At 44.5% G+C, this 22,455-nt stretch overlaps 1 protein-coding gene across 9 annotated transcripts; it reads right to left on the bottom strand.

Moving 5' to 3' along the window:
* Nucleotides 1-1,131: 1,131 nt before the first annotated feature.
* Rnasel (ribonuclease L (2', 5'-oligoisoadenylate synthetase-dependent)) lies at nucleotides 1,132-20,478 on the bottom strand. 9 transcript variants are annotated; one of them, XM_011247994.3, is made up of 10 exons: nucleotides 20,219-20,478; nucleotides 17,763-18,363; nucleotides 16,875-16,977; nucleotides 14,609-16,215; nucleotides 13,786-13,871; nucleotides 11,234-11,439; nucleotides 10,146-10,278; nucleotides 8,911-9,047; nucleotides 3,943-4,008; nucleotides 1,132-1,614 (listed from the first exon to the last, which is right to left on the bottom strand). In XM_011247994.3, the coding sequence occupies exons 4-10, from the start codon at nucleotides 16,080-16,082 to the stop codon at nucleotides 1,566-1,568; spliced, it is 2,151 nt and encodes a 716-aa protein (XP_011246296.1). In that variant the 5' UTR covers nucleotides 16,083-16,215; nucleotides 16,875-16,977; nucleotides 17,763-18,363; nucleotides 20,219-20,478; the 3' UTR covers nucleotides 1,132-1,565. The 9 variants fall into 9 exon arrangements, with proteins under 9 accessions (XP_011246296.1, NP_036012.1, XP_030109811.1 ...); XM_030253951.1 differs by lacking the exons at nucleotides 1,132-1,614; nucleotides 3,943-4,008 and adding an exon at nucleotides 5,607-7,703 and having other exon boundaries at nucleotides 17,763-18,026; nucleotides 18,155-18,363; nucleotides 20,215-20,476; XM_011247993.3 differs by lacking the exons at nucleotides 1,132-1,614; nucleotides 3,943-4,008 and adding an exon at nucleotides 5,607-7,703 and having other exon boundaries at nucleotides 17,763-18,026; nucleotides 18,155-18,363; nucleotides 20,219-20,476.
* Nucleotides 20,479-22,455: the final 1,977 nt, after the last annotated feature.

Genomic DNA, 22,455 nt, shown 5'->3' with positions numbered 1-22,455 from the left:
ACCCACACAGTTACCTGACTATAGCCAGGTATGCTCCTCCCCACAGCTATCCTGCAAAAGCAAGGTAGCCCAGCCCACTATAAAAGGAAAGGGGCCGCTTGGCCCCTCCTCTCTCTCTTTAAACTCTCACCTTTCTTACTCTCATCACTAGCCCTCCTTATCTCTCTCTCCCTTCCCCCCTCTCTCCACGTGGTCATGGCCCGCCCCTCTCTTTCTTTCTACCTTCTCTCTTTCTTCCTGTCTTTCTACAATAAAGCTCTAAAGCCATAGACTGTCTCTGCTCATCAAAGCCTGCCATGCTTGAATGATGGGATAGGCTTTTCCCCTAAGGAGCAGCATCTAACCTCCCGCTGGAAGGCCTGCCTGCGCTCTGGACCAAGGACTCTCGCCAGCGTGAGGAGCACCCAACATCCCCTCTCTCCCTGCCCTCTCCTCCCTTCAGCCCCAGGGCTGGCCAAGCCTCCCCCAGGGTCCCCATTTTGTTCTCAGCTCTTCTGCTGTGTCCATCACTGTCTGGGATGCCCGGGACTGAGAACCTATTATCTCTGGCTTCTGTGAGGCCCAAAGACCAAGGACTGCCCCTTGTCCACCCTCCGCGGGCTGGGTCCACAGCCAGACACCCACCTGGTGCTTCATGGAAAGTGTGTGGGCAGTCCTCCAAATCCACCTGCCCAGAGCACGGGAACTCTGGCAGAGCGAGGGTTTTCTCCCACTCCCTTTATTGCCCCCATGCCCACTGCCGTGCAGAACAGCACACACTTGAAACTCAAAGAAAAGAGAGCTTTTCCAGGAAATGGAACATGAAAAATCTCTACACTTCTTGTAGGTTGGTGCTCTCCCTACTGTAGCTTCCAAATCCCCTAGGGGCTCGTGGCTTCAATGTTAAAAGTGTGATGGCTAACACAGCTCCAGTGTGATTTTTGATGCCTTAAGGATAAAAATAAACATTGTTTGCATATTGTTGCCAATGGTTTTCTAGTGTCTCAGAACAACCCAGTTCCTTGTTTCTTCTTCCCAACCTGTTCAGCACCCCTGTCAGAGTATCTCATGTTCTTAGTCTGAGCATGCAGACCCTAGGGTGGCCGGAAACTGCAAGCATGGTTTGTAGAAATGAGACGCTGCACCATTTTCTTTTCCTGTAACATTTATTTCCTGGGAGAGAAAAGAGGAAGTTCGTAAACATACGGAGCAGCTGTGTTGTGGGCTAAGTGCTTGGCTTTGTTACTTTGGTAAAAAGGTTAAAAGATTCCTACAGCCTGAGAAGCCAGAGTACATATCAGTTTAGGCTGCTGTAATAAAACACTTTAGATGGCGTGGCTGAAGCAGACTACAGTCCTTTCAGTTTTAGAGGTTGAAAGTCTGTTTGTTTGTTTTTTGTTTTGTTTTGTTTTGTTTTTCCAGACAGGGTTTCTCTATGTAGCCTTGGCTGTCCTGGAACTCACCCTGTAGACCAGGCTGGCCTCAAACTCAGAAACCCACCTGCCTCTGCCTCCCAAGTGCTGGGATTAAAGGTGTGCGCCACCACACCCAGAGGTTGAAAGTCTACGATGAACTTGCTGGCCATTTCATTCTCCTTGTGGTATACAAGTAGTTGTCTTCATTCTGTATGTCTTTCTGGCAAGGAGAGGTAAAAGACGGTCTTTGGTATGAGGTAGGTCACAAAATCCCATCATAAGGAGCCCACCCTGAGACCTCTTCCAACCCTAATTGCTATCCAAATGCCTCATCTCCAAACACCATCTGATTTAGGGACTTCATACTTCATTCAGTCCATAGCAGTGATGTGGAATGGCAATAAGTAGGCTGAAGAAATGGCTTGGTATGTAGAGCCCTTGAACATAAGTGTGAGGACATAAGTTCAAATTCCTAGACCCTATGGAAAGTCAAATGTAGTAGCATGTGTCTATGATCCCAGCACTTCTGTGGCAAGATGGGACAGAAAAAGGAGAGTTCACACAAGCTTGGGGGATAGCTAGCCTTGGATGCGCAAAAGTGAACAAAGCACCCTATCAAACAATGTTGAAGGTAAGGGCCAACCTCCTAGGCAGTCCTCTGACCTATACACAAACACACTGTGACATACAGATACCCGCAACTCATATAAGTGCACGTGTGCGCGCACACACACACACAGAAAGGCAGTGGTGTCCAGACAACCAGGCTGCTGTTGTCCAGCTATTTCCTCTGAATTAAGAGGAAAAACACTTTAAGAATTCAGAAAGTTATGGGATTTAGGAGCCTTTTCCTATGGTCATGTATCTGGGGTATATAATAGGCATTTGTTCCTGTCTGTCCAGGAAAAGTCACCAAACAGCTGCTGAGGAGAGGAACTGAGAAAAGTCCTCACACATCTGAACAATGACCAGTGACCAGTTCCACATTTACACATTTGCAATTCCAGAAAGACAACCGTCTAAGACCTCACTAGATTGGATGTCCATCCTGACATTTCTGTTTACAAAGGATGTATCCTAGCAAAGGATGTATCTGCTCAAAGGATGGCACCCTAGCAACTTCAAGAACATCAGTTGTCTCTTCTACATAACAGGAATGATAACATCTTCTGGCACAGTCATGGGCATCTTTGTAGATCACACACAAAATCTCGGGCCATTAGAAAACAAAAGATTAGAAAGTGGTAGCTTTATTACTTTCACTCTCATCCATGCTGTCTGTCTTGTATGTTCCTAACATGTACTGACACCTCTTCATGGCAAGGCCAACTACACCTTGCTTAACACAGTATCTAATGTGTTCCATGTCCAACAAAACATCTGTAATGGTGATTACTGAATGAAAAATATCTATCAAATGGAATGGAATGGAAATAAAGAATGCATGGTGTGTGTGTGTGTGTGTGTGTGTGTGTGTGTGTGTGTCTGTGTGTGTGTCTGTGTGTGTGTGTCTGTGTGTGTCTGTGTGTGTGAATACAGGTGGGTATGTGTCATGGCATGGGTATGAAGGTCACGGACAACTTCAAATATCAGTCCTCACCTCCCATCTCATTTCAGACAAAGGTTCTGTTTTACTTTTAGCTTTGAATACAAAATCAGTTGTCCCACAAGCCTCTGGGGAGTCTCCTGTCTCCACCTCCCATCTCCTTGTAAGGGTGTAGGGATCACAGACGTTTGCCCTACGTTTGTGGCTCTTTCATGAGCTCTGAAAACTGAACTTAAATCCCCACGCATGCACAACTGTTGTGGATGGCCCTGGTGCTGTTTGTATTTTGATGCTAATTTCTTTTCCCCAAGAGGGGCTGCCTAGGGAGAGGAGTGACTCTGGTACTCAGGTGACTTCATGTGAACCTTCCCCTAATGAATAAAGATTTCAAGGAACCAACCACTGGGCGAGTAGGCGGGACTTCCGGGTCAGGGAACTGGACAGCAGAGGAAGAGAGGAGAGTTGCCTGGGAGACTGGGAGAGTTTGGAGGACAAAATATAGCTAGCAAGAGGCCCCTGGTTTAGATGGCTGATCCGCCAGGATTCACCAACGGAGGAGTTATATTTAGAATAGCTTACAACATTAGAATGCTAATTGCTGCACCCAGCAATTGTGTTGCCATTTGATTCTAAACTAAGATTGTGTGGTGTTTTCCTTCATGCAGCCACTCAACTGAATTCCAGAGAAATGTAGTGTCGAGACACCCCAGCCAGCCATGGGAATTTGGAAACATGGGGCTGACATGGCAACAGCTGGCCCTAGGAACCTAGAGATTTCAGAGCTCTGAAACAGAGGGTCTGCCAGGGTGAGACCAGCCAGCCAGACTGCTGGTGCCCTACTGGTTCCTTGCCGGTGCCTTGCCGGCGGTAGTGTGGGTGCTTTTAAATACTTCACACTACACACAACAAACACTTTGACCAACTGAATCATGTTCCCAGCCTGTCCTTTTCACATTTTTAAAGAACGAGGCTGAAGAGATGTCTCCGTGTGTAGAACCTTACCTTCTACACTGTTTAACAGTACGTGTTTTTCGCTTCTGGACACTCTGGGCTAGCCAACGTCCAAGCCTGTGGAAACATAGAAGCTGAGATTACAGACGTATGCTACTAAACACACCCTTCCTTAAAATGTACGCTGGATTTGTTTATCATTTCTAGACATTTTCTGCCAGTCTTTGGCATTTCTTATTACATCATCTGTAAATGGGGATAACCTAGCTCCTCTTCCTATCTGCATCCCGTGATTTTCTCCACTTCCCTCACTGTTCCGGCTAGTGCTTTGAACACAGTATTGGGTAGGAATGAAGATAGTGAGCAGCCCTGTCTCCTACCTACGTCAATGGGACTGCTTTAAGCTTTTCTCTATTTAGGATGGTGTTGCATGTGGGTTTCTCTAGATAGCCTTTATTATGTTGAGATTTGTCCCCTCTGAAAGTTACATGTAGTTCCCTATATTCTCTGGGACTTTTATCATGCATGCATGTTGGATTTTGTCAAAAACTTTCTCTGCATCTGTTGAGATGACCAGGCGATTTTTTTTTTGTCTTTAAGTCTATTTATATGGTTTATTGCATTTATTGACTTACATATGTTGAACCATCCCTGCATTATGGGAATAAATCCAAGACAGTCATAGTGGAAACTCATTTAGATATGTCTCCGTTTGCAAGTATGTCACTGAGGATTTTTGAGTTTGCGTTGATCTTAGTTGATATTAGTGTCATGTTCTTCTTTTGTTGTTTCATTTACCTGGTTTTGGTTTTAGAGTGATATTAGCTTAAATGGAAGGACTTTTGGAGTGCCTCTTCTGTCACCAGGAATATTGTATTGCTATGCATATGTCCTTATATACTCATGACCTCTTTTTCATCTATTGATAAATAAATCAATTAATCATTAATTGATATACATTTGATATATAATTGATATATATTGATATTGATAATTAATATATCCATCAATGAAAAGAGGACATGAATTTAAGAGCAAGGAGGGATATATGGAGGGGTTTGAAGGAGGTAAGGGAAGAAGAAAACAATGTAGCCATATCTCAAAAAAAAAAAAAACTTATGTCAAGCACTATTTGGAAAGATTTCTTCCTGTGCTTTTGGCAGTGTGGGGCATTCTGGGAGAGCTGTATGACTAAATGATCTAAAGAATATTTAAAACTCTATTGTCCCAAAAGTAGATTTCTATCCTTAAGCATAAAAAGTAGTTGTAAAGGATAATGTGTCTCTTATGAAAACGAAGTCCACTCCATTTTCAGCAGAGCCAGGAGAAGGCTTTGGGCGTGTCTGTCCAGCTCTCCACTTAGAGTTCCTACTTGGAGCTTCATTTATGTAGTGCACGGGATAGAAACGATAGCTTTTCTCTAACACATTCAATAGGTGGCGCTTAGAAATTTCACCCACATAACTTCTTGAAAGCCTACAAACTGAAACTGGTAAGTAAAATGGTTTCACACAACGAAGTTAGTAACGGGGTAATGACGGATAGCTGGGCCAGATGGGCTGAGTCTCCACTACTAGTCTACTCCTACGTATTTAGCATCTCGGCCTTCCTTCTATGACTAACCCTCTCAATCAGAGCCTAGCTATTAAAGTTCCCAGGAACTGCTGATTCATCTATTCTATCACAAGTCACTGACAGAAAATCCAACGTAATGAAACGATTCAAATTTTTATTGAGTATTCTTCACATGTAGACATTTTGATTGACGTATCCAAGTCAGACAACAAAACTCAATTTTAAAACCCTTTTAAATATTAAGTTTTAAAGCCATCTTTTTTAATATTTAAGTACTTTATTTTTATTTTTTGTTTTATTTTTTTGTTTTTTTGTTTTTGTTTTGAGACAGGGTTTCTCTGTGTAGCCTTGGCTGTCCTGAACTCACTCTGTAGACCAGGCTGGCCTCGAACTCAGAAATCCACCTGCCTCTGCCTCCCAAGTGCTGGGATTAAAGGCGTGTGCCGCCACTGCCCAGTTTAAAGCCATCTTTTAAGCCATTACTTTGTTTCTTCCAGTGTGCTTTAACTCCTTACAGTGACAGCCACCTATCTGCTTCCAGATGCCTCCTTTCATAAGGAATCTAAGATAGCATTTAATTCCCATTCCAAAAGCTCCACCTTAGCCACCGTGGTGATAGGTGAAAAGAACATCAGATGTCACACCAAAAAGTCTGTCTAAATCAAGACAGTGACAACTTCATGCCATATGCCTAGAGTAAATAGAAATTATTTCTAGCCTTACTTTCTTCATTGTCAAAATAAAGATCACAGTGCTTAGCTTACAGTGCTATTTTCAAAACAAAATTAAATTTAAAAATATATAGATACAATGTGTAAATTCTAAAGTACCATACATATCATCATCATCATCCACATACAAAAAGGGTCCATTGATTATTCAGTGAAAATGTGTCAAGCATCACCACAGAACAAAACATTTTTACTAAGCAATAAAGATACAAAGGCCCTAAGGACAGGGCTTTGATTGGAGGGCTGGAGTACAAAAGGACAAAGTGGAATGAAGCAGGCACTGAGGTGACAGTGTGTCAGGGAGCTAGAGAGAGCACCCCAAATAGATCATTGCACCACGGAGCATGGGAAGTGGGGGAAATGAGGGCTCTCAAGTGGACACCAAAAGGAGCTGCTTCATTTCAGATCCAGCAGCAAGAAAGCACACCCACATCGTTCTTCTGGGGGTGTTCAATGCACTCCACAGCCCTGAGTCCAGGGCCGGCCAAGAAGTGTTCCAATCCTTTCAGACAGTCTTTCTCCACCTCAGCACCAACTGATATGTCATCTGCCTAGTGTGGCATTGTGGGTAGCTGCTTCGTGCATCCCCGGAATGTTTGCTGGCACCGCTGGTTCCTCCTTGCTCAAGGCCAGTAGTGCCACCCCCTCCCCCCCACCCGTGACACTGATAAATGACTTCAAGTGAGAGCTATTAACTTGAAGTCATGAGACACCGGTACAGATGCCTCCAGAAAGAATGGAATTCATTTAACTAGTACCTAGGCTTATACAGTGCCCAGCAAATACTGAAGCTTTTCTGGAGCCCTTTTGGCATATGTAAGCCTATTCTGGAATTTCATACAGAAGAGATGCTCTGTGTGTGTGTGTGTGTGTGTGTGTGTGTGTGTGTGTGTGTGTGTGTGTTTGAGTGTGTGTGTGAGAGAGTGTATGTGTGTGTTTGAGTGTGTGTTTGAGAGGGGGGAGGAGGGGCACACAATTGTGGAGTTGGTTTTCTCTTGCAACCTTTATATGGGTTCCAGAGATTGAATTCATGTTGTGAGGCTTATCTGACAATACACACACACACACACACACACACACACATACATGTTTTTTCTTTAACGAAGTCTTAACAGAAGGCTCTCCCAGTTCCATCCACTAAAATGGAGTAGTATAGTTTTGTAGCATACTGCTTTTGTGATCATGCAAATGTGTAGAACATACTGTATCAGAAACTGACACACTGACTGTCTAACTCATTGCTCACAAGTAACCAGGCTGCTTAAAAGACCAGAAATGTACAACTTCCCAAGAACTCTGCTGATTGGAAAAATGGTCCCATGAGCTTGCAAGACTCAGCTCTGTATGCCCCCTGGTCCCACTGCCTCTGGAACGCTGAGGCGTGGTGGAGGCTGTGGGAAGTGTTTTCTGTATTCTGTTTCCTTTAGTTTCTTGTAGATATAGATTACAAGATCTGGAAATGTCTCCTGAAAATAACGAGAAGGATCTCCAAGTATCTCCTTCATTCTGAAACGAAACAAATAGGTCAGCCTAAAGGCCCATTAGCTCTTCCTCCTCCTTAGAGTAAACCCTGGCAGCTTGCTGGGCTGGAGTCTAGCAGGGACAATAAGGACTTTGGAATCTGATGGTAAGATGCTTCCTGACTCTTTAATAGGTATGCAACTTAATCTTTCTGAACTTCTTTGCTCATTTATAAAAAATGGTAACAATACAGGGAGCAGGGAGGACCCTCACATGGCCCTATCCCTAGATGAGGACTCGGGAAAAGTTGGAAGGGAGGGGGAGGATGGAAATTATGTAAATACAGTAGCTATGTACAAAATTCTAAAAAAAAATACATGAATTTAACAAAATGGTAATAATGGTAAAATAATACTACAATCCCTTATATACAATTGCTAATAATAAAAAAGGAAACTCTCTGAACTGCAAAGTGATGTGTGTGTATGTGTGTGTGAGTGTGTGTGTGTGTATAAGAGTGTGTGTGTGTGTGTATGTGTGAGTATGTGTGTCAGTGTGTGGAGGGATAGGGGTATGAATGTGTATATGAGTGTGTGTGTATGAGTATGTTTGTGTGAGTGTGTTTGTGTGAGTGTGTTTGTGTAGGGATGGGAGTGTGTTTATGTATAAGAGTGTGTGTGAGTGTGTGTGTGTGAGGGTATGTAAGGATGGGAGTGTGAGTGTGTATGAGTGTGTGTGTGTGTGTGAGCGTGTGTGTGTGTGTGAGTGTATGGAGGGATGGGGGTGTGAGTGTGTATATGAATGTGTGTGTGTGTGTGTGTGTGTGTGTATTTGTGTGTGTATTTGCAGCTAACGTTTTTTGACAGCAAAAGATGATTTAACTAATGTGGGGCTATACTCAACTTTTGTAAGCCTACATTTGCTTTGCACAGTGGCCCTGTCTTCTGCTTATTAACACAGAGAGCTTCTTCTGTTCAATAGAACTCAGCAAATCTAAAAAGGAGTCATGTCTGCAATTGACGATAAGACCAACAGGGTCTCACTGTGCAGTTCTGGCTGGCCTGGAACTCACTGTGTAGACCAGGCTGACCTCTCAGAGATCCACCTCCCTGGGCCTCCTGATTTGCGGAATTAAAGGCCGCAACTTGCTTCTCTTTATCAAAGTAAGTTTTCTTCTATCCAAACTGACAGACTTGGAAGTGGATTTTCTAACTGCTCTCGTATAACTCACATAGATGAAAGCAACAGTTACCCCCGCTTTTTTTCCTCATTGATGTGTTCGCCTATATTCCGAATAAACTTCAGCAGATCACCTACAGTATCCTGATAAGGGTTTTTTTTTCTCTTTTCGTAGAAATGATTCATTTCATCCATAACATTTTTGTCGATCTAAAAAACAAAACATTAGTTCAAGATATGATGACAACGTAAAACAAATCATGATGGTATGTTAATATCAGCAGGCCAAATACAAATTTGATGCCCCCCACCAAGGAACAAAGCAAACAGACAGAGAAACAAATGAAAGTGCACAGAGCATGCTACACAACCCTGTGCAGTTGTGCTGCATTTGAATGTGTGATTGTAGGTTACTAATTTCACTTTTGTCTGTACTTACCAGGTTTCCAAAACATTGTGCCTATTAGAAACCTTTGTGGGAGTGTTAACTAGTCTAACACTATGAAAATTAGAATTGAGATTCTTCAAAAATCTAAAACTACACCTACCACAAGAACAGCTACAATTCTGCTGAGAATTTACCCAAAGGACTCTCATATAAACATATCACAGGGATATTGAAGAACTGCTCACAGTAGCCAAGACATGGAGCCAACCTAGGCATCTCTCAGTAGTGAAATGGTTAAAGAAAATGTGGTTTGTGTATTCCGCTTTATGGTGCCCAGACCCTGATGCTAGCTTAAACCATAATTACAGTTGAGAAACGTTTGTAAATTTACAATAATGGAAGCTTTAATAATAAAGACTAGATTGAGTTGATGATTTACTTTCTAGAGCTCCCCGAAATTCAAATTTGGCAGAATTTGTCTTGAAGAGAAAATATTTGAAAGGTCATCTTTCCTTCATAATATGTTGTCACAACACAATTTCCCAGAGTTGGGGCTGCTCGCAGACAGCGGAGGTGTCCAGTCTATCCTGGGCCTCATGGTGGAGAACCTCCTTGGCTTAGGCTTACTTAGTTGTTCTTATCACAATAGAACTTTTGACCAGACTTCAGGGAATGGGGGATGGGCTGGGTGAAGGCCTTCCTAAGGCAGAACTTGAATGACAGTGTCTTTGGGGACCTGAACTCTGAAGGAAAGAGCAGAGACCCACAAGAGTCAAGAAGGCTCATTTGGAGAAAAGAAAATTACCTCGTTCACTTCCTGGTAGCAGCAACAGGCTTGTGTATAAAATAAGTTCGAGATGGCAGCATTATATTCTGTTAGACACTCTTCTTCCTAGAGCGCAGAAGCTAAGTGTGCCTACCTTAGATGTCCACTGGTCAAAGCTTCTGGGAGGCTCAAGTGTCTGATGCTGCAGTAGTCTGAGAAGATCACTTTTACATTTCCGTACTTTGATGTCAGATTCATTTCCCACATTCCGGAGTGTTCTATAGCGGCTGCGAATGATAGAATTATCATGGTCATTCTATATTTTCCAAAAAGGAGAAAAGTTATATGCTTTGATTTTAAATAAAATTTCTACATACTGAGAGAAGCCTCCCTGTTGCTTTCCACTTATTCTTCAGTAGTTAAAACCAGAAACCCAGCAGGGCAGTGGTGGCGCACGCCTTTAATCCCAGCACTTGGGAGGCAGAGGCAGGTGGATTTCTGAGTTCAAGACCAGGCTGGTCTACAGAGTGAGTTCCAGGACACCCAGGGCCAGGGTTACACAGAGAAACCCAGTCTCAAAAAACAAACAAACAACAACAACAACAAAAACAAAAACAAAAAACAAAAACCCAGAGGCTGGAGTGGTGACTCAATGGTTAAGAGCACTGACTGCTCTTCTGAAGGTCCTGAGTTCAAATCCCAGCAACCACATGGTGGCTCACAACCATCTGTAATGGGATCCGATGCCCTCTTCTGGTGTGTCTAAAGACATAGACAGTGTATTCATATAAATAAATAAATAAATAAATAAATAAATAAATAAATAAATAAATAAATATTAACAAACAAACAGAAACCCACAGGTTGTTACCCCTCCCAAGGACACGCCCTCCACAGTGCTGAGGTGAGAGAAAAGCGTGGGCCTGCTGATTCTCGGCCCTGACAGTAGACCACATCACTTCCCCCTCTCCATAGAAAAACCTGCAGCACAGTGGTTCTCAGCCGATGGACTGCAGCCCCTCTGGAGTCGAAAGACCCTTTCACAGGGATCACATATCAGATATCCTGCACGTCAGATATTTACATTGCAATTCATAACAGTAGCAAATTTACAGTTATGGAGTAGCAAGGAAATGATTTTATGGCTGGGGGTCAGCACACCATGAGGAACTACACTAAAGAGTCACAGCATTAGGAAGGGCTGAGAACCACTGCTGCAATGCACATCCAAGTTCTACTTACTTCTCCCAAGTCCAAAAGAAAGGATGGCCAAGCAGGTCTACCAGGCAGTTCTTGACATTTTCTCCAGGAGAAAACAGGCAATGAATGAGGTCCTTAGTCTCCTCATCTGGAGACATTGTAAGCAGCACTTCATCATTCTGAGTCTTTAGTGTCTCAAAGGGGATCTCACCTTTCATTACCACGTAGAGAACCAGCCGTCCAAGATCCTGCACAGAGGCCATAGATGGAGCCAATGAGTAACCTTTCTATTTGGGTTAACCTTGAACGATTTGAGAGTTAATATCTCGATTGTCAAATTCATTGGACAGAGATCTGCTCTATCAAGCCTGAGCTGAAACCTCTGAGTCTATAATCTAAACAAACCCTTCCTCTAGCTTCTTCTCAGAGTGACACAAAAATAGTACAGGCAGTGTGGAAGTAGAAGACGGGACATTTCAAGGAACCTGTGAGCTGTATTCCTATGGTCTCATGGTGTCATGGTCAACACCATGAACTCCAAATCTGCAGGATTCTGGGGGAGAAAGGCTAAGCTCTGTGTACAAAGAGGTCTTTAATGCAACATGTGGCCCACACAGCTTAGGCTTCCTGAAAGATAATCCTAGTCAAGAGTTGATGGGATAGATTCATTGGCAGCAGAACAGTCTACCTGGGTCTTGATGTTCTGACAGAATATAGGTAAGTCAAAAAAGGGAGGATGCTATCCAGAAGATGTTCCAACCGGTAAGAAGGACACATGCTCCACTATGTTGATAGCAGTCTTATTTATAATAGCCAGAAGCTGGAAAGAACCCAGATGTCCCTCAACAGAGGAATGAATACAGAAAATGTGGTACATTTACACAATTGAGGACTACTCAGCTATTAAAAAGAATGAATTTATGAAGTTCCTAGGCAAATGGATGGACCTGGAGGGCATCATCCTGAGTGAGGTAACTCAATCACAAAAGAACTCACATGATATGTATTCACTGATAAGTGGATATTAGTCCAGAAACTTAGAATACCCAAGATATAAGATACAATTTGCAAAACACATGAAACTGAAGAAGAACAAAGACCAAAGTATGGACACTTTGCCCCTTCTTAGAATTGGGAACAAAACACCCATGGAAGGAGTTACAGAGACAAAGTTTGGAGCTGAGACAAAAGGATGGACCATCTAGAGACTGCCATACCCGGGGATCCATCCCATAATCAGCCTCCAAACGCTGACACCATTGCATACACTAGCAAGATTTTGCTGAAAGGACCCTGATATAGCTGTCTCTTGTGAGGCTATTCTTGGGCCTAGGAAACCCTATAGCTGAAGGGGTCTCCAACCCTATAGGTAGAACAACAATATGAACTAACCAGTAACCCCCGGAGCTCGTGCATATGTATCAGAAGATGTCCTAGTAGTCCATCAGTGGAAAGAGAGGCCCATTGGTCTTGCAAACTTTATATGCCTCAGTACAGGGGAATGCCAGGGCCAAAAAGTGGGAGATGGTTGGTAGGGGAGTAGCGGGGGAGGGCATGGGGGACTTTTGGGATAGCACTGGAAATGTAAATGAAGAAAATACCTAATTAAAAAAATATATATTAATAAATAAAATGAAAAAAATTTTAACTGCACCCCCCCCCAAAAAAAAAGGGAGGATGCTTTAAACAAAAGGGACAGCCTTGGGACAAGCTAGGAGCTAGATCCAGCACTAGGTAACATGGCAGGTAATGGAATCATTCCCAGTCAGGTGGAACACAGTTCTAGTTGAGGGAACTCTGCTTCAGTAGGGCAGAGATATAGGCAGTGATCAGCACAAGAGATAGCTACACTAGACATCAAGGGGGAAGAAGTGAAGTTAGAAGCCACCAAATCCAGAACCAAAGCTATTGCCCATTGGTTACTATCCAAGATAGAATTGCCCAACTGTTCCTGAACAAGCCCTGAAGCTTCCATACACAGGACCTAGCTCTGTGTCCTCTCAGAAACACTTAATGGTCTTTAAACTTCTGCTGAGCTCTGTCTCCTTGGAGCCTGAAGGCTGAGCTCACCTCTCCCAGGAATTGTCTGGAACCTGGGTCTCTGGATTTTCTTTGGTGCTCAGTGGGTGAGTTTGAATAGAGTTGGGAGGAAATCTCATTTGATTTGTCCTTAGGCAGAAAACTGTTTGCAGAAGGAACCTTTGAGGTGTTCAGATATGCCTCCTAGAAGTCTTGGAAGAGACACCCTCTGTTTAGTTACTCCACTAGCTAGATGCTAGTGGAGGAAGAAGGTAAAAGTTAGAGATGAAGAAAGGGGCCACAGTGAAAGGTGACTCCACACCAGCTATTCTACCCAGCTATTATACCCAGTTATTAATACCTATTCCTCTGCCCCGTAAAAGTTCTCCTGTAGGAGAGACAGATGGAAATGCCATTGTCTACAAGGAATAGAGGACAGTAGATAAGGTGGAGGAAGCCTTGGGAAGTCCTTTCCTCTGGGTTAAAATAAGTTCTCTGCCTGGCCATGGGAAGTGAGGTAATGAACAAACAAGGAGGCAGAGAACAGAAAAGGATAACTAGAGCACAGAAATTACCTCCAAGTCTCTCCTGACCATCTGTGACTCTCCCATCCATCGGATGCTCTGATCAAAATCTGCCAGCCGGACAGCTTTCTTGGAATCTAAGGGACAGTTTCAGAGGTGCATTTACATATATATATATATATATATATATATATATATATATATATATATATATATATATATATATAGAGAGAGAGAGAGAGAGAGAGAGAGAGAGTCAAATCACTTACATAAATATGTAACGTGTTATACAATCTGTCTATCCTCTCTGAAGAGCAATAATAATGCTATTTGCACATATCCAGCCTCGTTTGATCTAGTAGGCATCTATCAAGGGCAGGACACACATTTTGTTTTTTATAGGGTAGACAGTAAGAAAAGATGAGGGAGAAGTTAACCAGCTCTCCACTCCCCCAGCTCCCAGGGCACAGCACTGTAAAGGGGCTGGTGGCCATAGTTCAGGTTCTATCCTATGGCTAACTAACAAGATTCTCAGTTTAAGGATGTCTTGGCCTTGACTTCTGTTCAGTTAAGCCCAAGCTACTCTGATACTTTAGGCCACCATCATGGGTCAGAGATGTGCTGGTTCTGAGCCACTCTCCGGCCCCCTTCAGGACCTTCTTCCTTTTTAAAGAAGCTACTGAGTCCCCAGAAAGAGGAATGAGGGAATGATAGAAGTTGGGAATAAGAGCTAAAGAAGTCAGGAATTTAGCCTGCAGAGGTGACCCCCTGCTAATCTCCATGGCTACCAGAAATAAATCTGCACTCATTACAAATCTCTTAGTCTGTGATGCTCTATCACAGTCACACATACAAGACTGTCACAGGGCCTCACCTATTAAGATGTTTTGTGGTTGCAGGTCCTGATGGGAATATCCATGCAAGTGTAGTTTTTGAACACCCTCAAATATAGATAATAGGATGCTGTGGGCAAACTTATCTTCCCCGTTCTCCACAGGTTCCTCTCTGGGCAACCTCAGGAACTCTTCCAGTGTCCACTCACACAGGGACACACACACATATAAACAGCCCTTATCGTCCTCTCTTCCATAGAAAGCCACTAAGTTACTGTGGTCACCGCAGTCCCGCAGACAAGAGACTTCCTTACATCCACGTGGGCTATTCTCACGGAAGACCTTCACAGCCACTTCTCGATTGTCATAGATCCCTAGGTAGACAGCCCCTTCGGAAGTGCCAGCAATTTTATAGTCATCATGAATGAAGATCTTGAGTTTGCCAATCATGGGTCGAGTCATACTGTGGAGGCTTTTCAAGGCTGTCCCCCAACGTGAACTGTGAGGCGACCAGTCTCCAGCAGGAGGGTCGGTGTCAGGATTAGCTACATAAGGGAGGAGAAGCTTTACAAGGTGATAGTCATGATTCCTCCTGGCTATCCAAACAAGATCGTCACACTTATCAGCTCCCTTTTCAAGAAGCAACTGGACAATTTCCTTCAGTTGTTTATCAACAGCAATTAGCAGAGCTGTCTTGCCCTCGTTATCCCTGGCATCTATGTTTATGCCTTCCCGACTCAGGAGCATCTGCACCAAGCCTGTGTGCTTCCTCTCCACTGCTGCGATGAGGGGTGTTTTCCCTCTTTCTCCTCTCACGTTAACATCAGCCCCGTGCTGAATCAGGATTGAAGTAATCTCCTCCACATTTTCACAATCCCAGTTCAGCAGAGTACGGATCAGGGCATTTCTGCCCATGTTGTCCCGAGCATCGACTTCTGCCTTCATGTCATTGAGGAGAATTCTCAGGACTTCCAGGTGGCCCTTCTCAGCAGCGCTCATGAGAGCTGTGGCGCCTCCTTGCTTCAATCGCCTTTTGTCCTTCGTTGTCTGTCGTCGCAAATTCACATTGGCTCCCTTAGCAAAAAGGAATCTTAAGGCTTCAGCGTTACCACGCTCAGCAGCTTCCATGAAAGCCGTGAATCCGTTCTCGTCACACTCATTGACGTCTGCACCACAAGAGAGGAGAATCTCGAGCAGTTTCACATCTCCCTGGATCCCAGCAATGATGAAGGGGGTGGCCCCATTCTTCTTCCTCCGATGAGGGTCAGCACCATGACTAAGCAGGAGGTTCACAATGTCTACCCTGCCAGCTTGCACTGCGTTGTGCAAAGGTGTCCAGCCCCAGGTGTCTTCACAGGCATTGGCATCAGCCCCTTTTTCTAACAATTGCTGGACCCTGACAACATCTCCCTTCTGAACAGCTTTGATCAACGAAGAATCATCTTCGACAACGGTCCTCTGACTTCCCGCTGATGGGGTTCCACCCTGAGGTGTGTTATAATCCGGGGTCTCCATGGTCCTCAATGCCTTTTCCTTGGGAAATGCACACGTGTGTTTCTTTGGGACACAATGAGAGTCTTGGAGTAGGGATTGGGCTGATTATGTTCTGTCTTCTGACATCTCATCAGTACACGAATAAAGAAGGGAGCTTTGTCATTTCAGACAGGAAGAAAAAAAAAATCACCTGGCTCAGAACTCAGCTTTACCCATTTGGAGTCTTTCTAAACACATTTACTTGCTTAATTAATAAGTTCTTAGAGGTATAAAATGCACAAAATGTAGACTATGAATAAAGGTAAAATTAAAATGAGGAAATTATTGCTCCACGGACCCCCACCCCCCAAAACAACTACTACATGTTTAGTCTATGTGTACCCCAACAAGATCCCACACTTGGTATTGGCTCCCTCTTCACAAAGCAGCTGGAGGACCGATCGCCTTCAGTTTGAGTTCAACAGCAGGTAGCAGAGCTGTCTTGCCCCACTATCCCTGTCATCCATATTTATACCATACCGTATTATATTTAGTACACGTGTACAGATTTCTCTCCAGGCTGGGCTCAGGCTAAGTGACACACATACATGCTTATTTCAATCTTCTGATCTTAAATATTTTCATGTTTGAAATGATAGTTTAAGAATGAAAACCATTCTGAATGACGCTGATGCTGTGGGAAATGTAGCTCATTTTTATCTAGTTTTCCTATTACAGATTTCTTATACTAGACGTCCTAAAATTTCACGAAATGTCACGAAATGTCACGAAAACTAACTGTTTCTTTCTCCAATATTCTATAATGGTACTTACCTAGTAATTGGCACCTTCTGGTAATCTTGGTCCATCTGACTTTATCCCAGGTGAGGCTGGTCACCCCCACACACTGTTCTTTCTGTTCGTTCTCTCCGTCCCCCTGCGAGTTTTTATTGAAGCAGTGCGGTTGAAAAAAGAAAGTTGAAGTACGAACTCAGCTTTGAGTTTCTGGGAATGCAACTTTTGGCTGTCACTTCCTCATTGCACATTCATAAATGGCTGACTCACAATTTTGTTTCCTCATCGGAGGACAACAGTAAACAGGGCCATTGCAGACAGTGTCTTAGGGAATATAGCAAATACTCCCCCCACACCCACTCACCACTGCAGGGAGTGCCATTTAGCCCAGGGGCCTCACTTAGCTCCAGGTTCACTCATCAGGCACCCCTTGTTAACCTGAACATCTAAATAGCTGTATCTGCTACAAACTGTGCAAAACCTCATTCTCTGAGATCTACATCTGCAGTATATTCTGAATACGAAGCACCAAAGTTGTTGTCCAAAGCATTTGTGTAATGGGTCCTAACTGCCACTGGCTGTGAGGTGAGTTGGTGTAATGAAAAGAACAGAGGAGGGAAGAAAATCAGGGGACTCTGATATGGGAGGGAAAAGCCCACTCCAGAACAGAGCCCTGCAGCAAACAAGCCCGAGCTCACTTTCATTTTCTCCTTCCTCGGTTCAGAGCTGCGCCAGAAGCAGAGGACATAAATAAACAGTGTAAGAACCGTGACAGCACCCGTGGAAGCGCTTAGGAGCACAGGGACACAGCCAAGTTGCTATCAGTCCCAGCTCCCCAGTCCTCCAGACCTCTTCATCCTTGCCCCGACCCAGGCTGAGAGAGATTAGGCAAGGAACACCTCCACAGCCAGCTCTCCTCTAGCCTACCTTCTACTCCTCTTCTCAGCAGGCATTCCTTTGGCTGCAACAACCCCTACAGAAAATGCTTCCTTGTGGTGAGTCGCTGAGCCATCAGGGAGGAGCCAAGAAAGGAGTGAGAAAACGGAAGAACAGAAGTCATGGGTGCAGCGTCAATCCGGGCACAGCCTGAGCAATCTTCACCTCCTGGAGGAAGACAAGGGCTGTCCCCTGACCTCAGAGGACAGATATGATAGGCTTGTGCCTTCTCTGTTATCACAAGTCGCCTGTGTTCTTGGAAGGAAACAAGGAAATGAACGCACAATCTACTATGTAGCCATCTTGTCTTAGAATTTACTGCTGTGAACACACACCATGACCAAGGCAAGTCTTATAAGGACATTTAATTAGGACTGGCTTACAGGTTCAGAGATTCAGTCCATTATCATCAAGGTGGGAGCATGGCAGTGTCCAGGCAGGCATGGTGCAGGAAGAGTCGAGAATTCTACATCTTTATCTTCAGGCTGCTAGGAAAAGACTTGCTCTCAGGTAGCTAGGATGAGGGTCTTAAATCCCATGCCCACAGTGACACACCTACTCCAACAAGGCCTCACCTCCTAATAGTGCCACTCTGTGGGGTAAACATAGTGTCTTAGTTAGGGTTTTACTGCTGTGAACAGACACCATGACCAAGGCAAGTCTTAATAAAACAACATTTAATTGGGGCTGGCTTACAGATTCAGAGGTTCAGTCCATTATCATCAAGGTGGGAGCATGGCAGTATCCAGGCAGGCATGGTGCAGGCAGATCTGAGAGTTCTACATCTTCATCCAAAGGCTGCTAGTGGAAGACTGACTTCCAGGCAACTAGGGTGAGGATCTTATGCCCACACCCACAGTGACACACCTATTCCAACCAGGTCACACCTATTCCAACAAGGCCACATCTCCAGATGGTGCCACTCCCTGGTCCAAGGATATACAAACCATCACACATAGTCAAACCATCCCACAGCTAATACATGGCAGGCAGAGAGTCTTTTGCCAGTGATGACTGTAAGTGCTGCTTGGACTACAGTAGCTTACTACAAAATTCCAAAGCTCTGGGCAGAGCTTGCTCCTGATGCAGAGAAGGAATGTGTGTGTGTGTGTGTGTGTGTGTGTGTGTGTGTGTGTGTGTGTGTGTGTGTGTGTGTGTGTGCATTACATGCTGTGTGTGTTTGGGCAGGCTGATGGAGGTCAGAAGACAACTTTGGGTGTCAGTTCTCTGCTTCTTCCTGTACACCCTTCCAGGGCTCAAACTCAGGTCACCGGGCTTGTCTGGCAAGCACCTTTGCCTGCTGAGTCTCTAAGTACATTTAAAAGAAAAGGCGTATAATAAGATTTCTAGGTATGAAGTAGTCCCTGGCAGTCCCTATTCCTATGGGCTTCGTGGGTGCCTCGATATATCCCGCCGTTTCTGGTCTGTCTTCCTGTGTGCTATTTTGCTACCTGAACAGATAATAGTAACAAGGATTATGGTGGTGGTGGTGGTGGTGGTGTGGCAGCAGTTATGCTAAGGACAGAAAACATTTGTATAGCTCTTGAGTGTACTTCAGGAACTGTTCTGAGCACTTCACAAATACCAACCCAGGGATGCAAATCTTGTGATAGCTACTGCTTTTCACCCCCACTTTACAGCTAGAGAATCCAGGGAACAAAGCGGGTAAGTAGCTTGCTGTGCTTTGGAAACTGGGCTACATCACAGAGAAGGACGCTCCTGCCTTCGTTATCATTGAAGCCAGATGGGGAACCAAACAACTGCATCTTGTGCTGTATCTTATGATGAAAACCCCACAGGGAAGAGTTAAGCAGATGTGGAGGGGCCGTTAGAGTACTGGGATGGGAGTCCCTGAGACGCAGGCAGTCAGTAAAGTGTTTCCTTTATGAGTTATGGGAGGATGGGGTTTACTGACTTTCCCCGTGGCCTGTTCAGCTTGTTTTCCTTCTATAACTGAGGACCACCTGCTCAGAGGTGACACCACCCACATTGATTATTAATCAAGAAAATGCCCCCCAGGAACATGCTAACAGGCCCAGCTAGTGGGGACAATTCCCCAGTTAAGGTTCCCTCTTCCAGGTGACTTCCAGTTTGTATCTAGTTGAGAAAAACTAACCAGCTGTCCGACCACCACAGCTCTGAGCTGGCACTCTAAAGCTGTTCTGTTTTTGACGGCCACCTGAGCCACAAGTCACGTATGAGTCATCGAAGGGTTACTAATTGGAGTGCCTACACTGTTACCTTTAACCTAGACTGTTAGAATTAGGCACCCAGTGCCAGCCCAGAGCAGGTGACATTAGTTTGTCCTGAGCAGACGAAGTGACAAAGACTCCTAGAGAACACTGGCTCTCCGCCCCACCCAGAGCAGCTAGCTTGTGTTCAGGAAGCTTGCCTGTCATAAACAAATAAGAACTCCGCCCAGAAACCTCTGAGCCTTGCTTACATACGTGATCCTGACAGGCTTGGGGTGGCAGGAATGATCTGGGGTGCGAGGAAACAAAGACTCGTGCGCAACTGGATGCTGTTCGGAAGCAAGAGAAATTCCGCGAAGGACACTTTCACTGTTGTTTTCTAGGAACCAGACAGAACAAAGAGGAGCTTTGCCACAGAAAGCAGAAATCACTCAGATTAGCCAGCAGAGGGCGACGTTCAGCTACTTTTGGTCTTCATTCAGTTCCCTTGTTTGTGTCTTGTTCCCCCAAGGTCATGGGATGGCTACTCTAATTGTTGCCGATTTCCATGGGGTTGTTTGTGTCTGGGGGAAGTAATTCATACCGCCGCTGAGCGGAGCTGCCAGGGCCGTCTTGCTCACCCGTATGTGTGTTCCCTCATATTTAGAGTTGAGCCACAGTTGATATGTTGGAGAATAGGTTCCGCTTACAAGAACCAGCTAGTCCGAATGGGTCGTTTTGAAAAGCTAAGTTTCATTTCCCGCATCCTGGAACCTTCTCCCTAGAGAAGAGCTTTAAACAACCCAGAGCAGACCCCGGAGTCGTTGAAGATCTAACCGATTTGTAAGAGGTAAGGCTGGCGCGCTGGTTTGTTACTTTTTATTTATTTTTTATGATTTCCAAAGCCCAATTCTAAAAATGATTTGAGGCCACTTATAATACAAAATGTGCCTATAATAAAATCCTAAACTATAAACACATAAAGGATGAGAGACCCAGTAATTAACAGAGGAAGGCATCCATCAGATTCCACCAGAAAACTCAACTCTGGATCAAGGCCAGGGCAGGAAGTATAAGTCCCCCTTGTGAAGAAAACACAGTAATTCTTTAGCTGTCACATCACGTGAGCATGGGGGGAGGGGCACCTGGTACCAGCTGTCTGCTTTGGGGAGGGACAAATGCTGGGACAGATCTGCATGGAGGAGGACAGATCTGTATGACAGGAGAGTCTAAGACAGGAACCATGACTTCCCTTGGACCATCTTGAACCAAAGATCTCTTCTGGGTGGGATTTAAACTTTGAAGGAATAATTTACCAAGGGTAGACAGCAGGCACAGGAGTGAGTGGGAAACCTGGACTGGATACACGGAGAGGAAACAAACGGCCAACGCAAATGTAAGGGCATTTTCCCTCTTCCTCCTGAACCACTTCCCACTGTGGTATCCTCGATCCTTCCTTTGACCAAAAAGAACATCAGACTTCCGGCTCACATCCAGACTCGCACTTAGCTTACCAAACCCTTCTGGGAACTTGGGTAGAAGCCAGTGCTGTAACGTTGTACCAGTAGAAGGTTGACCTTCTCCTATCTGCAATGTGTGAGTGGTCTGGGCTGGCTGCTATGCAGCTCCAGCTGACTGGTATCTCTTTACATTTATTGGAGTGATTCACATAAACGCTCTGGCTTCTATGTCTTTAATGTTATAGGATTCTTACAGGAATTACAGGAATTAACATATGCCGAGTATTTAGAGCAGTATCTGCCGCAGACAAGTGTTTGCTGTTTTTGAGCATGTCACCAAGCCGTCTAACACACACTTTTCACACATTTTCTGTCATCACAAAACCTCTCTGAAGCCAATACTATTTATAGTCACATTTTATAATACAAAGTGAGAGCCTGAGAAATTGAGAAACATACTGATTAGCAACCTGCAGACACCAGATTAAAGTCAGTCGTGTGGCTCTAAATATTGCTCCATGCTTTCTGTGAGCTGTCCTGTGAATGGCTAAAATGAAAATTCTCCCTTAAATGGGTGCTTGATGTAAAAAGAAAAAAAAATTTTTTTAAAGATCCACAGATTCTTGCTTTACTCAAAGTCTAAGTCAGTGCCTGAATCTGTGACTGTGCCAGTTAGTCTCAGCGGTCACCTGATTGCATAGGATATTAGCAAAGAGAAAGGCTCTGGGTGGGTCTCTGAGAGTATTTCCTGCAGGCGTAACTGAAGGGTGAAGCCCCTCCCCTTGAGTGTGCAGCATCTTCCAGGTACTGCCAAGATGTGAGGGGAAAGGCTGCAAGCTTTGCCTGCCTGCCTTTGTCCCCTGAAGGTAACTCTACCCTGTAATATAGCACCTAAGCCCCTTGCATCTCTCACCCTTAGCATCAACTACTTAACTTAGGATCGGATACCTAACTTCGGCCTTCTCTTTCTTCTCCTGGACCAATTTCAAGCATTCTATCTGCCTTGAATTTACACCTCATAGACCCTGGATCCCTGAACAGTCTCTTTAACTA

The sequence above is a fragment of the Mus musculus genome, chromosome 1, assembly GCF_000001635.26.
Source record: "Mus musculus strain C57BL/6J chromosome 1, GRCm38.p6 C57BL/6J".
NCBI classification, from domain to species: domain Eukaryota; kingdom Metazoa; phylum Chordata; class Mammalia; order Rodentia; family Muridae; genus Mus; species Mus musculus.
Note: the sequence above shows the minus strand (reverse complement) of the source record. Positions and strands in the feature narration are given on the sequence as shown.

What these genes read in the sequence shown, in the direction of transcription:
- Rnasel (XM_030253950.1), bottom strand. Translation starts at nt 16,082, where the DNA reads ATGGAGACCCCGGATTATAACACACCTCAGGGTGGAACCCCATCAGCG. An exon ending in TTCTTTTGGACTTGGGAGAA is followed by an intron (nt 10,279 to 11,233) that starts GTAAGTAGAACT and finishes TATCATTCGCAG; the next exon opens with CCGCTATAGAACACTCCGGA. An exon ending in TTGACCAGTGGACATCTAAG is followed by an intron (nt 9,048 to 10,145) that starts GTAGGCACACTT and finishes TTTGTTTTTTAG; the next exon opens with ATCGACAAAAATGTTATGGA.